At 38.0% G+C, this 16183-nt stretch overlaps 1 protein-coding gene across 1 annotated transcript in view; it reads left to right on the top strand.

Annotated features, from left to right (window-relative positions):
- Positions 1-1464: 1464 nt before the first annotated feature.
- PFDN1 (prefoldin subunit 1) overlaps positions 1465-16183 on the top strand; it is a 60044-nt gene continuing 45325 nt past the window's right edge. The window contains exons 1-2 of the mRNA XM_008954561.4: positions 1465-3564; positions 6027-6193. Coding sequence (XP_008952809.1) covers positions 3532-3564; positions 6027-6193 — 200 coding nt within the window. The 5' untranslated portion in view covers positions 1465-3531. The remainder of the gene's footprint in view (positions 3565-6026; positions 6194-16183) is intronic.

Below are 16183 nucleotides of genomic sequence, written 5' to 3'. Positions count from 1 at the left end.
CCCTTTTTATAAAGACATCAGTCATATTGCATTAGGGCCCACTCTAATAACCTCATTTAACTTGATTACCTCTGTAAAAACTCCATTTCCTTCCTTCCTTCCTTCCTTTCTTCCTTTCTTTTTATTTTTTGAGACATGGCTTTGCTGTGTCACCCAGGCGGGAGTGCAGTGGTAGATCATAGCTTACTGGAGCCTCAACTTCCTGGGCTCAAGCAATGCACCTATTGCAGCCTCCCAAGTAACTGGGAATATAGATAACTGCCACCACACTCGGTTAATTTTTTTTATTTTTGGTAGACATGAGGTCTCGCCCTATTGTCCAGGCTGGTCTCAAACTCATGGGCTCAAAGAATCCTCCCGCCTCAGTCTCCCAAACTGCTAGGATTACAGGTATGAGCCACCACGCCTGTCCCAAAACCCTACTTTCAAATAGGGTCACATTCTGAGGTACTGGGAGTTAGGACTTCAACATATCTTTTGTGGGGGGCACAATTCAACCTGTAAAACAAAGATGAAGAGAATTTACTTATCAGACATTCTTACTAAAAGAACCTACTGAAGGATTTCCTTTATCATGAAGGAAATTAGGGTGGGTGCAGTGGCTCATGCCTGTAATCCCAGCAGTTTGGGAGGCTGAGGCAGGTGGATCACCTGGGGTCAGGAGTTCAAGACCAGCCTGGCCAACATGGTGAAACCCCATCTTTACAAGAAATACGAAAAGTAGCCAGGTGGTGACATGCACCTGTAATCCAAGCTACTAGGGAGGCTGAGGCAGGAGAATTGCTGGAACCCGGGAGGTGGAGGCTGCAGTGAGCCGAGATTGAACCACTGCACTCTAGCCTGGGTGACAGAATGAGACCATGTCTCAAAAAAGATAAAAAAAAAAAAAAAGAAGGAAATTAAACTCATGAGGAAGAAGTAGTATACAAATACACAAAGAGAAACAATGACCAAACAAACAATGCAGAGAAGACTCTTGCCTAAGATCATATTACCCTTAAGTAGTATAATCAGTATTTGTACCCAGGTTGTCTGACAGCTTAGCCCAGGGTCTTAACTTTTACAGTCCATACATCTCTATGAGGACTGTTTCAAAAGTCTCATGAGGTAATGTACAGGACAGTATTTCAGACTTTTTTTGAATTTCAATATTCAATCACTATTTTATTTTATTTTATTTTATTTTATTTTATTTTTTGAGACAAGGTCTCACTCTGTCTTTCAGGCTGGAGTGCAATGACACAATTGATCCCCACTCACTGCAGCCTTGGCCTCCAGGCCTCACACAATTCTCCTGCCTCAGCCTCCTGAGTAACTGGGACTACAGGGGCATGCCACCATGCCTGGCTAATCAGTCAGTATTTATTGATCATCTGTAATGAGAATCTAAGAAGGTCCCAGAGAATCAAAATATCAGATCCTTTTTACTCTTTCTCAAATTGGGGAGGAATGAGTCTTCTTTTTTTTTTTCCAGAATAATTTATTCACATCCAGTATCCATTTTGTATTTTTTTCCCCTGTGATGCACTGTGACAGGTGTTCTAGGTACAAGAGGTGGAAGAACCATTATTCCATAGTTCTTGATTTCAAGGAGCTTACAGTCTAAGAAAAATGTTTTCTAAAAAAAGGTAGACAATGTTATATGCCTTGAGAGAGAAATAGATGTTGTGAGGGGAGTTCAGAGGAGAGATTATCTTTGCTCTGTGTGATGGGGGATGTAGTGCCCATTTGCTGGACTTTGAAAGACAAACAGGACGGCGATTAACTACACCAGTGATTTATTGAGTATCTACTTGTGTGCATGGAGCTATGTTTGGAGCTTTTTATCCTGATCTCGTTTATTTCTCACAATAACCCTGTTAGGTCAATATGGTCACTCTCAAACATGAGAAGACTGAAGCTCATTAAAAATAGGTGGCAGATGCTGGACGTGGTGGCTTGCCTGTAATCCCAGCCCTTTGGGAGGCCGAGGCAGGCGGATCACTTGAGGCTGGGAGTTGGAGACCAGCCTGGGCAACACGGTGAAACCCGTCTCTACCAAAACTACAACAATTAGCCGGGCGTGGTGGCAGGCGCCTGTAATCCCAGCTACTCGGGAGGCTGAGGCAGGAGAATCACTTGATCCTGGAAGGCAGAGGTTGCAGTGAGCCGAGATCGTGCCACTGCATTCCAGCCTGGGTGACAGAGCGAGACCCTGGCTCAAAAAAAAAAAAAAAAAAAAAAATGTGGCCGGGGGCGGTGGCTCAAGCCTTTAATATCAAAGCACTACAGCACTTTGGGCGACCAAGGCGAGCGGATTGTTTGAGCTCAGGAGTTTGAGACCAGCTTGGGCAACAAGGTGAAAACCTGTCTGTACAAAAATATAAAAATTAGCTGGGTGTGGGTGGCGCGCGCCTGTAGTCCCAGCGCTACTCACGAGGCTGAGGTGGGAGGATCGCTTGAGCGCGGGAGGTAGAGGCTGGAGTGAGTCGTGATTGCACCATTGCACTCGAGCCTGGGTGACAGAGCAAGATCCTGTCTCAAAAAACAAACAAACGTACAAAAAAAAAAAAACCCCACAAAATATCCAAGTGACTTGCTCAAAGTCACACAATTAGTAAATGGGACCAGACATAGGCTAAAGGCAGACCAAGCCTTGAATCTAGATTAGGCTGGTTCCAAATTCCCTGCCCTTTCATCTCCCTAACAGTTTGTTTTCTTTCTCTCTTTCTTTTTTTAAAAAATAAAATAAATTTCCTAATTATTTATGTAGCACTTTCTCTTAGCATAACAGTTTTTAGAGTAGGTAAACTTTTTTTTCCATTTCCAAAAGTCAATTATTATCTATTCTGGTTCAAATGCCAGGTCCTTTTATGGCAGAGATTCTCAAAAAAGTGATCCGCGGAGGAGTTGCACCATTAGGTCACTGGGGTAGTCTGCAAAAGTGCAAATTTCCAAACCCCATTCTCAAAGATTCTGAGTACGTTTGAGATCATCTCAAACGTACCCAGAGACCCAGAGAACCTGCATTTTTTTTTAAACAAACGTATTCAGCCTCTCTTGAGAACCACTGTGCCTAGAAGGTCTTTGGGAAGCTTTTGGAAGTAATAAGTTCGTTTTGGAAAGAACACGTCAGACAAGCTTTCCAATAGTCTTTCCCAAACTGTCATGCCTGAGGTTCTGGACTTACTCTTACTCATCCCTGACAGCACAGCGACTGATGAGGGTTTGACCTCATCTACATACATCTCAATTTAGCAGCACATATTAAGCTAGCTGGCAAACTGCTTAAAGCCACATGGAAAATCTGCGCGTTGGGCTATGTCTGGAAGATATGGAGGAGCAAGCCAGACCTGACCGGTCAGGTAGTGAAGACACGGAATCCGAAACCCAAATATTTCAGGAGTCAATTCTCAGAGAAAGATAAGAAGCCCGGTTAGTCCAACTCATGCGCAAGCGCAGAAGAAAGACCTGCGCACAAAGTAAGACGCGCCCTTCCCCCACCCTATTTCAGTCCAACTCCCACTGCGCAGGCGCATACAGTGCACCAAGATGGCCGCCCCCGTGGATCTAGAGCTGAAGAAGGTAAAAGAGGGTCTTTGGCAGGCGGAGGTCTTCTTTTTGGAGGCTGAGGGGACTATAGACAAGAATATCAAGTGAGGCACGAGCCTTGCAGAAGGAAGGAGGGTCCAGTGGACTAGGGAATGGTTTCCCAGAGTCCTAAGGCCTCACTGGGTTTCCATAAACGGGGTGGGGGGCGAGCGGCTCTTGCTGGGTAGGAGCCGGTTGGTCTGGGTGGGGTAAGTCTGCGGGCCTATCTGGGGCTTGTCCAGTCTTTCTGAGCTCCAGAGACATTTCGTTGCGTTTGGAGGCTTCAGGGACTCACTTTCATAGTAAGAACTAAAGAGAGCATTTCAAATGGGGGTCCCTTCGGACCCCTTGCCTGAGCTGTGGCATCCGTAATTCTGCCTCATTTGCTTTGAAAAACTCCAAGTCCAACCTTTGTTTTTAGGCCATTTATTCGGTTCTGTACCTTGAAAGTTGCAATATCTACAGTTCGGAAAACCAGGCATTGTAGCAGCAATGTTCATTTCAGGATTTTGCACTCCCCCCTCCACTTCTTTTGAAGGACTCGTCAAACAAAACAAAACAAAACCTCATTCTTTTGAAGGAATTGTCAAAAACAAAACAAAACCAGTAAAGTTTTCCAAATAAAACCGGTATCGGAAGGAATTGGGTTTCCTGCTTTCCTCAGTTGCTTATAAATGTGTTGTTATTCAGATTTTTGCTATCTAAGAATGATCAGCATTCTAACACCACTAATGACTCCAAACCAGTATGCTTTGTGCGGTGGGGTGGATTGGAAAGGACCCTAGAATTTATCTATTTTAAATCTACTTTTCTGGAAAAGGAACCAGTGCCAGAAAAGTCTGTCAGAAGTTGGGACTAGAATCCAGTATTCTGTGTCTTATCTCACACTTTTTTGACCACTATTTTGGGTTCTTCAGATGAGCAACATCTTAGTTAAGACTGCCTGTGGTCAACTTGTGTAAAAGAAATAGGACAGCCGAAATAGCTGTTGCTTCTAACAAATGAAGCTTTTGTTAGTGTTCTGAGGATATTATGTGTTTGTGTCTTGCTTTTGTTCTTCTTGTCTTGAATCTTGTAAATTTAGCTCTTAGGTGGAGTCTCTAATCTTTAACAGTATACTAGCTCATCTTTAATGGTATACTAGCTTCCTTAGCAAGCTGTACAGAGCAGTCAGATGATACCTGGAATTTTACATTTCAAAACAAAATTGTGCATTCTAAAAATTTACCTTTTCTTCTGTTAAAAGTACCGATTTAAATCAGGGTTTAGTGAATGGATTTGCCTCCCGGTACTTTTGAATTTATTGCTACATTTGAAACTTGCGGGCGGTGAATGCAAACTAAGAAAATGATTACAAACTTAAACTGAATAATTTTGATAACCAATTAATTAAAAAACTTGTTTAAAGGTTTTATCTTCTAATGTTTTTACAGGGTCCTTTTTTTGGGTGGAGACAAATAGGAAATTTCAGGCCCCTCCCCTTCCCCAAAGTAAATCTTTCAAAACCTTACTAGTAGGTGAAAACAAGGTCACAATAAAAATTATGTAGTAGCCTTTGCTGTGCATTGCAGTCACAGATGTTATTAAGGCACAAATTTAACAGCATGTGAAAGTCATTCCAGGCACTTCAACAAAAGTATCCAAGAACTGTTTATCTTCCAGTTAAGTAAGTGTACGCAAGGGTCAAATTTGGCCTGGTATCTGTGGATGAAGATCATGATGCAATTCTTTTGCCAGTGCTTTGCATTTTTTCTCACTCTCTTTTTTGGTCTTCCTCTTAAAAATGTTCATATTATGAATATTACTATAGACAGTGGAATGGAAAGATTGCTGAACTAAGGGGTTAGAAGAAATGGATTTAAATAACACCTGCCTTCCCCCCTAGTAGTTGTTCAACCTTGTGCAAGCCACTTTTATCTCTTAACTCATTTGGTTACTTAATTTGTAAATTGTGGATGATGAGACTGCCAATGCTAACTCATGGAATTATTGAGAGGCATAAATGAGATATTTATTATATTTCCTCATTAATATTCTTATCTTAATATTCCCATGTTAATATTTCAAACTAATGTGAGAAAGTGCTTTGAAACCTAATTGTGCAATACAAATGTAGTGAGTTATTACTTTTATGGTTCTTGTTTTGAATCTCTGGGTTTCATCCTTGACTATTGCATTTATTTCTTTTACTACTCCTTGAGTACTTGCTACTTAATATGGTTATTACTTAATGTGCATTTGATTTGCTTCACACTGATTGTATCTTCTGATGATTGTAAATTCAGTATTTAGTATGGTGACTTGATTGTTTACAGTTATGTTGACTTTTATTGATGTTTGGTAAATTTCACAGCTTTGTCTCTGGCTAGCATATTTTGTTTTAATATATTTGGATTTGACGTAAATGTTTCCTGTAAAATGTTTTACCTACTAAATCATGGACTTGTTTTTATTAGGCCTTCACAGAGCTTCAAGCCAAAGTTATTGACACTCAACAGAAGGTGAAGCTCGCAGACATACAGATTGAACAGCTAAACAGAACGAAAAAGCATGCACATCTTACAGATACAGAGATCATGACTTTGGTAGATGAGACTAACATGTATGAAGGTGTAGGAAGAATGTAAGTAAAATGTGTCCTTAATGGAGTTATTTTGGGAGTGCTTTTGTCCGAGTTAAATAGAATTTGTTCATCTTAAAACTTGGGTTAGGCCAGGAGTGGTGGCTCATGCCTGTAATCCTGGCACTTTGGGAGGTCAAGGCGAGTGGATCACTTGAGGGCAGCCTGTTGGCCAGTATGGTGGAACCCTGTATCTACCACAAATACAAAGATTAGCTGAGCATGGTGGCACTTGCCTGTAGTCTCGGCTACTTGGGAGGCTGAGGCAGGAGAGTCGCTTGAACCCCGGAGGTGGAGGTTGCAGTGAGCTGAAATCATGCCACTGCACTCCAGCCTGGGCAGCAGAGCTAGACTCTGTCTCAAAACAAAAGAAACTTTGGTTTAAAGTAAGTATCTTTTTTTTTTTGAGACGGAGTTTCGCTATATCGCCCAGGCTGGAGTGCAATGGCCCGATCTTGGCTCACTGCAATCTCCGTCTCCTGGGTTCAAGCGATTCCCCTGCTTCAGCCTCCTGAGTGACTGGGATTACGGGCGCGTGCCACCACGCCCTGCTAATTTTTGTGTTTTTAGTAGAGACGGGGTTTTATCATATTTGCCAGGATGGTCTGGAACTCCTGACCTCCTGATCCGCCCACCTCAGCCTCCCAAAGTGCTGGATTACAGATATGAGTCACCACACCCGGCAGGTTAAAGTATCTTAGAAATAACTTGAAAGATTATCTAATTAAATGCTTTCTTTTTTTAAAATGAGGAGCTGAACTTCAGGTAGATTAATTAAAGTGTTTAAGTTTAGACTTTAAAGTACTTTTTTTTTTTTTTTTTTTGAGACAGAGTCTCGCTCTGTTGCCAGGCTAGAGTGCAGTGGTGTGATTCTGGCTCACTGCAACCTCCGCCTCTTGGGTTCAAACAATTCTGCCTCAGCCTCCTGAGTAGCTGGGACTACAGGCGCATGCTACCACGCCCGGCTAATTTTTGTATTTTTAGTAGAAATGGGGTTTTACCGTGTTGGCCAGGATGGTCTCAATCTCTCCTCTTGATCCGCCCGCCTTGGCCTCCCACAGTGCTGGGATTACAGGCGTGAGCCACCGCCCCTGGCCTCGAAGTACATTTCTTAAGTGCTTACTTTCCTGTTCTGTCTATGATTAGGTACTTAAGTGTAAGTTCAGTAATAAAAATGATTTGTCATGGAAAATGTTTATAGCACTATTATATTGTATGTGAAGAAGATTTATTTAAGTAGGTGCAGTTTTAACCTCCTCTTCCCTGCTTAATTTATTAGGAGTGATACAAATCATAAATCTTTCAGATGTCTGATCAGTGTTGTAAAATAAAAATAAAGATTCAATTGTCATTTAAATACACTCATTCTGGCCAGGCATAGTGGCTCATGCCTGTAATCTCAGCACTGCGGGAGGCCAAGGTGGGTGGATCCCCTGAGGTTAGGGGTTTGAGACCAGCCTGGCCAACATGGTGAAACCCCATCTCTACTAAAAATACAAAAATTAGCGAGGCATGGTGGCGCACACCTGTAATCCCAGTTACGAGGCTGAGGCAGGAGAACTGCTCGAACCCAGGAGGTGGAGGTTGCAGTGAGCCGAGATTGCGCCATTACACTCCAGCCTGGGCAACAAGAGTGAAACTCTGCCTCAAAAAAAAAAAAGTAAAAAATACACTCATTCTAAGTGTCATGCATTGTTCTAATAGGAGGACAACTCACATGTGAGAAATGTAGTAAATTATTTTACTTTTGTTTGTTTTAATTAATACATTATTAACTTCGTACATTTCACTTTTTTTTCTTTTAAAAGCATATTGCCCTTGTGAGAGAGAATAGGTCTGCTTCATATTCTGTAAGCAGAAAAAAAGGAATGGAAAAGCCCTTAAGTACAGGTCACATTCCATTACAGTGAGCTAAAAGGAGAAGACTGATTTTTTTTTTTTTTAAGTTGGGGGGAGGTACAGGAGGAGGGTTTTTCTGGAATTTGGTCTTTGAGTATTACTTAGTAAGTAGACCATTACTTCAGATTTGGAGATCTTTTAGTTAGAATGGAATTTGACCTCAGTCTTGGGATGACTTGTTTTGTGATTGATTTGAAGAAAGAATAACATGTGTAAAATTTAATAATGACTTTGGAATGACATCATGAGAAGTAGACCTGCTCATCACTGACTAATCCATATCTTTGTGGTTCAGAATTAGATTATGTTAAATTGTTCATCTGATTTGCTTTGTCAGAATGAATAATATAGCACAAGTAAATTTTATGTCCAAGCTCATATATTTCATTTTAGTTTAAGAGGATAAGGATCCCAATTTGAGAGTTTGTTACTGGGACACAAAAGAATTGGAACAAAGTAGAACCCTTGAATATGTGTCTGTGTAGTATGAAATGCATTGTTGGCATTCACTACAGGATAATTTTATCCTTAATGTGAATATCCTTAGGTCTTAAAACAGTAATGCCAGCTTTATTAACATGTTGTACTTGGATTTCACATCACTGCGCTAGCCTTTGTTTGCAATAGCTAAAGAATTCCTTTTTCAAAATAGAAAAACCGTTTTACTCCCTTTGGGCTTTTGAGCTACAGTGAAGTTTTAATTTTTAATTAGAATAGTTTCATTTATTAAACGTTCTGCAGAAGTGTTAGGAGAGTTGTTTTTTGTACATATTTTCCAAAGTGCTACAGATAAGTTGTTTTCCATACCAAGAATTTTGGAGTTTAAGGGCTAGGATATGAATTAATAAATAGTAGAATGGTATTATTTCCAGAAGGTTTATTTCATATAAATTATGTTTCTTAAAAGAAGTGTGGAGTTTTAAATGTTTGGATAAAGTTGAGCTTCTACATGATTTCAGACTTCTGTTTTAAATTTGACTTTAGTGCTGTCTGCATCTCACCGGGAGTATGAGTTTGACCCTGTATTGTAGGGGCATGTAAGGTGAATAGCGTTTGTTGTTTGGCTAGCGTATTAGTGCCCTGAGAGGAAGAAAAGACTTGCTGAGTATTACTCTGGTCATGAGGATGTTCTCTTTCTTGATGCTAAACCTGAGATATCTATTTCTGAATTTATAGTCGAGTAATTTTGGGTATCATTGTGATTCACTTCTTTAATTCTAGTCTTTACCTTACTTTGTTTTTTCTTTTCCATTTTGAGTGTTATTTGGGAATTCTGACTAGAATATTACTTTTTCCCAAATTTTCATTTTAAAACCGTAATAAAATGGTTATAATAAAATCCAAAACTTCATTTTTCTTTCAGAACATGCAGTAGATTTTCCCATTGCTGAAATTCAGGTCTCATTGCTTCTTGCCTGGACTTTTATGATAGCATCTTAACTGTTCTTTCTTCCTGCCTTCATTCTGTCTGTCCAAATCCATTCTTCACATATCTTTCAGAATTAATCACATCAATATTCTTCCTAAAGTCCTTTGTTCATCCTCTGTTGTCCACAGGATAAAATCTAAACTTGTTGGCCTTGCATTCATGGTTATTCATAATCTGTTCTTAATTTACCCTTTGCCTCAGGTCCCACCACTTTCTTTTTCCAGGGTTAGGATAGCATGTATATTTCATCTCATGGACCTACCTCCTTCTACTAGTTTGTGTTATATGTTGAGAAGAATTTTGAGATGTCAAATGGGTTTTAAACATGCTTTAATTGATTAGTGATGTCTGTTACACAGTGAGGGTAGAAGAGTAGTAGCACATGTACTAGAAATTGTTATCCTACCCTTGCCACATAGGTTTCCTCACACATGTTATGTTTTTGTGCTTTTTTGCTTTTGCTCAGTCTTTGGCGAATAACATTGTCCTTGGCTGCAATATTCCTCTTTTCCTTGTGAAATTCTTATCCTTCAAGACATAGCTCTACTCTTACTTTGCCTCTGAAGATTTTTCCAGCCCCTGGGGCAGACTCATTCACTCTTTCCTTGGCGATAGTAGGGCTTTTGTTCCTACAGCTAGTAAAGCACATTGAGTGTGTAGGTGTGTTTAAATGGGTCGGTCTTCCCAGCCAGATTGTCAGCTCTGGGAGACCATGTATATATATATTATCTTTGTTTCCTCATTCTCAGTATAATGTCTGGCACAAAATAGCTATTAAATGTGTATTGATTTGAATTGAATCTGATTCTTTTTTCTGGCCTAAAATAACTTTTTTCTTTTGGTTTCTTAGAAAAAAAAGTATTTTAGAAAGTGTTAGAGACTTAAGAATGAGTTTATTATCCTATTTTAATATATGATCCATGTAAGAAGAAATTATAAAAGTAACATATATTTTGACTAAGGTCAAAAAAATTATATCTGACCAAAATCACGTCCTCTGATCTGACAGGATTAATTCTTCATTAAATATATTGAGAAGGTTGTCTAATTCTAAATACCAGCCAGTTGAAGAGATACTCAGAACTAAAAATATAGAAAACCCAAACCTTAAAGATTATGCTTGAGGGTAGTATAATCCTTAGAGAATAAAGGCTATTTTATGCATAATAATATCAATGTATTTTTATCCATTTTACCTTCCTCATCTTCACACAGAATGTAAGTCAGATTTTTTTTTTTTTTAGGGTATGTATTTAGTTAAACAAATCATTGCAGACCCAGATATCTTTCATTTCATAAGTATGGACACATTTTATAGTGTTAAATACCTCTTATACATGACTATTTTTGGTTTAAAACAAGGAAAGTCAAGCTACAGGATAAGAGATGATGAATTGCTATATACTGTAAGCTCTGAGTATTTGTTGCTCAAAGCTATATTCCATCCAGTCTTTTGGCGTGTTGCCAGCACATTTTAGTTCTCTTACTTCATCTTCTTTAGAGAGGCTGTTATGTAGCCTGATACTACTACCACCAATTTCTAGTTTTGCTACTTAAGCTGTTTGTGAGCTGACCTCACCATACTGCTTTGAGAACTATGATGAAAGTTACAACTGGGGAATGATCTGTCTGAATATTTGGAAGTGTTTGTCTTTGCATCTTTCTAGCATGCAAGGAGGGAATAGGCAAATCTTAAATGTTATGTGAATATTTCTTGTATATATTTTTTCATGGATAAAAATGTTTATAATTGCTTGTGGGGGTTTTCTTCCTTTTCTACTTTGCATAGTAGAGGATAGGAGTATTTTTTAAATAAGAATTATATTTGAAAGTGCATATAAATGACATTTAACCATACTAGTGTTTGAAAGGACCATCATTAGAATAAATGTCAAACTTACTTTTATGAACAATAAGTATGATCCTAACCCTGATTTGATGTCAGATCTATTATTTGAACACCCTTTTTGCTTGAGCATTACATAAATAACATTTCTTTTTTCCAAAAGAGACAAATTAACTTTTTTTTTAATATGAGGAACTTGAGTAGATTAGCCTTTAAAAAGAACAATTAGTGCCTTTTTAAAACTTGAACCTAACTAAAAATAACTTTGTACCATATTTAAACTAATTTAGAGGTATGCTACCATTCTGTGGGTATTTTTTACATTTAAGGAACTAAGAATGAACAATGGTATAAATCTGCCAACTAGATAAGTGTCTAGCAATGCAAAAATTGCTGTTTGGGAGCGGTGTTACTATTTCTACTTGTCGAAGTAATTTAATGGTTGATCTCTAACGGTTGAAAGATCCAGAAGTGTAAAACTTAAGATAAATGTGGCATAAGTAGAAAGTGAAACAGTAGGTGTATTCCTGATAGGTAACAATTAAAAAAAAATCTAAATAGTTAAGCAGTTTTTCAACTGTTTAGGTTGTAGAAATCTGAACTCTTTATGACAGCTTGGCTGAACTGCCCTTTGTTTAGAATGTTATGTTGGTTTTGTTGTGATTGTATTTGTTAGTTTGGATGTTGACCTATAATTTGAATCGTGGCATTTAGTAAAGGTGGGATGAAATATATGCAGCATCCCTTAGTTATGTTAAATGTTAATAGAAAGGGGTATGCTCATACTGCTTCAAGTTTTGCAGCCCTTTTACAATTTCATGTAGCTATAGAGTTGGTCTTCCAGTCAATTTCAGGTAATTTTAAAACTGAAGAAATGGTCATACTATATTTTATTGCTAAGAGATTAGGAAATGAAATTTAAAAAATCTTAGTATAGTAAATATTATTGATATTGTTGATGAATACTGTTGATATTACAGTGAAAATAGTTTATATTGTTGCTCTCAGCAGAATCAAATTTGGATATTTTATTTAGTGCATACTACAGGGGAAAAAATAATGTGTGAGATTACTTTTGGTGTGAGAGTCACATTGCAAATGCCAATTTATAAATTCATTTTATACCCTCTTTAAAGGTATTAATCTGTATTTTAGAGAAAGTGAAGCAAAGATAGTTGTCAAAAGTAAGATGAGATTACTTTTTAGATTTTACTTGAAGAAAGAGAAGTTCTTGGTGTTCAGCTGCTTTTACTAATAGAACATGACCCACCCTTCTTGTGTTTTTATACAGAGCCATTTAAAGTCATGGCTTTCATTGCCCAGAGTTCTAAGGGAAAACAACAACAACTTTTCCTGTTGTGCAGGGAAAAATGACTTAAGTTTTGTTGACGCTGAATATGTATATAACCCCAGATGGGCACACATTCCTCTTGCACAGATTTAGTACTCTGGGGAGAGGAGATTTTTAAGTCATATTCTTAATTTCCTTAAGTTGTCAGTGATTTAAAAACTTGATGTTCATTATAACTCTGCTCTACTGCTGTCTAGAATGACATCATTGTTTTTGTGCCAGAGGGAGTTAACAAACATTTGTGTAAGAATTACATAGTCCTGTTTCTTCTGCAGACGAGTACTTTTTAATAATTCTTTCCCTGCTTCCCCTCCCATATGCCCCAGAGTCTAAAGATTCTCACCAAAACACAGGAAATTAATTTTGAAAATGTTATGCTAATTAGATGTCTATTGTTAAAAAAGGGAAAAGTCTGTTATCTTGGAGAGTACAAACATACTAAAATAAACTTGCTATGGGGTTACTTATTTTAGGCTTTGGACCTGTTTTAAAAACATAAATGTAATTGATTCATTTAGCTACTTGGTGGACTTTGCTTGCTTCTGCATTTCCTGACATCAAAAGACCTGGCCTTTTTTTTTTTTTTTTAACTGACAAAGGATTAAACAAAATCAACCTTTGTTGTATGAAAAGTAGCAGTCATTTGCGGGATACTACAGTGTTTTCCAGTCAATGATAAGCAACTGAGTGAAAGGTGAAAAGTACCATTTGCTTGCTGTTCCTATGTAAAAATATTAAGGTAGCAGCAGTCTTGAACTGTTAACTTTGTCACTGAGGAATTGTGTGCTGTAACTGACTTAATTAGCTGAATTTCTCTGAAAACAGTCAATTTTAAGCCATACCAAGAATTTTCAGATTTTAGCTGCCACTTATCTCATAGTGCAAAGTTAGGAATAACTTACTATCTAATCTGAGAAAGAGGACTGAAATGTTCATGTCAAGGAACATAATCTGCTTAATGAAATATCCAAGAAGGAGCTCAGAAAAATATTGACTTAGAAGGTGAGTCAGTTCATATATATGAACACACACTTGGTAATGCCTTTTGTCATTCTTTTTTATTTATAATATCAGAAATTGCTGTTAACTGCAAATATGCTTTACTCTGATGAAATACTTAGGATTACTAGTGTGTTACATGTACCATTAGTGCCCATGCTTTTGTGAAGAGTGTATCCTTATTTCATTTATATAATTTAAGTTCAAATGGACCTGTCTGGGAGAATGTTACTTCATTGTCCTGGCCAGGAACTCTTATTACCAACTCTTGTTTTGCAGTAGATCAGTTGTCTTGAAATGAACTACATTACTTGGAAGCTACTATCCTTTTCGCTTTGAAGAGAACTTGAAGTATTCTGATACCAAAATTGGTACAGCAACAGGAGTCTAGTATCAAAAATGTATCTTTAAATAGATAAGAGCATGACTGCCCTAAGCCCAACCTTTACACTGGCTCAGAGTAAAAAGATTTGGATCACAATATGCATCCTGTATGTGTGTGTCTGACTGAGACTTTGGCATTTGTGCCAAAGTATATTTATATTTCTCTATGACATTCTGCTTTTGTACAAGGAGTACTCTGCTCTCTGTCTGTCCTCTAATACTCATTGGATAGTAATTTAAAAATATTTTATCTATTGCTATATTTTAACTTACTAGTAAAATAAAGATCATATCTTGGAAAAAGTTATGGAATAACTCACTGCCTATACGTGGAATGTTTGGGGTTTGATGAAGCCAGAGTAAAAGTGGTAAACATCAGAGGTGCTTACTTACCAGAATACTTAGAATACCAAATAGTAACCCGAAATAAACATCATGTTTAAAATAGATTAACATACTACTGCTTCCATTTCAGGAGTAATAGTTTTGATTTAAAAATAGGCAGTAATTTTTAATTAGTAAAAATTGAACATAGCAGTGTGTGTTACTCTACTAGAACAAGGAACGCTTGTATGGGATTGGGTTCTGGAAGGGACAGTGATTCTCCAGTAATTCCAGTGAGTTCTCAGTCCTCATCTTATTTGACCTATCAGTACCATTTGGTCCTGTTGACCTTTCTTCCTTGAAGCACGTTCTTACCTTGGCTTGCAGGACACCACTTCTTGATATTCCTCCCACCTCACTGTCCATTCGTTTTCAGCTTCCTTTACTGTCTTCATTTCTTTTGCATTTGTAAATATTAAATTTACTTTGTCCTTAGCCCTTGGATTTTTTTTTCTTTTTTTTGTCTATATGTACTCAGTCTCTTAATAATCTCATCCAGGAGTATCTCTAAATGCATTTTTATATACTGACAACTCCCAGATTTTTTATCTTTAACTTAGACCCCTTCTCTGAACTCCAGACTTGTATATTCAGCTGCCTACTTTACATCTTCATGTGATGGTCTAATAGGCATCTCAGAATTAGCTTGGCCAAAATAAAATTTTTGCTGTTTATAAACAAACCATCTCCTCTCTCAGTATTACTAAGTGGCTTTTCCACGCTTCAAATTCTTCCAAATCTTGGAGTCACCCTTGGCCCCTCTCTTTCAATCTTATATTCAGCTCATTAGCAAATACTGTTGACTCTATCTTTAAATTTTGTTCAGAATCTGAAGACTTCTACTTACCACCACCCTGGTCTAATTTACCATTGGTTTATGGCAGTTGCTTCCTAACTAGGCTCCTTGCTTCTGTCCTTAACCCTTTATAGTCTGTTTTCAACTGATCAGCCAGAGTAATCCTTTTAAAATGTAAGTCAAGATCACTGTAGTCAAATGGCCTCCCATTTCATCAGTGAAAAAGACAAAGTCTTTTGCACTTGCCAGTTTCTCTGCCTGAAGCCTTCTTCCAGGTGTCTCCATGGCTTACCCTTTCTCTTCCTTCAGGTCGTTTCTAAAGAGGCAATGAGGCCTTTCATGACCATCCTATTTAAAAGTATACACCTAACCAGCACCCACACTTATTTGCCCCTTGTTGGCTTTATTTTTCTTCATCGTACCTCACCATCTGGGGACAATGATACTAATTGTCTTTCATTTTTTCCCTTCTTCTACCCTCTATGGTATCAGATGTCTTTCTTAAAGAATCAGCATTATTGAGTTCTAACTTATATAGAATAAAATGCATTCATTTTAGGAGTACAGTTGGGTGAATTTTGACAAATGTAACCACCACCCCAGTCACGATAAAGAACATTTTCATCACTCTAAAAATTTCTTTCTTGCTTCTTTCAACTGAATCCTCTCCTTCCTTAATCCTGGCTCCAGGCTGCTGCTAATGTGATTTCTATGACTGTAGATTAATTTTTTCTGTTTTAGAACTTTATATAGATGCAATATATAAATGGAGTCATTATAGTATGTACTTTCACTGAGTGTAATGCTTCTGAGATTTACTCATGTCATATAGGTCAGGCCTCCTCGGGGCCGTATGCTGGGCTTCAGTTCCACTTATTTCGGTACGCTGGCCCTGCCCTTCTCCC

The sequence above is a fragment of the Pan paniscus genome, chromosome 4 (assembly GCF_029289425.2).
Source record: "Pan paniscus chromosome 4, NHGRI_mPanPan1-v2.0_pri, whole genome shotgun sequence".
In the NCBI taxonomy this organism is placed as follows: Eukaryota; Metazoa; Chordata; class Mammalia; order Primates; family Hominidae; genus Pan; species Pan paniscus.
Note: the sequence above shows the minus strand (reverse complement) of the source record. Positions and strands in the feature narration are given on the sequence as shown.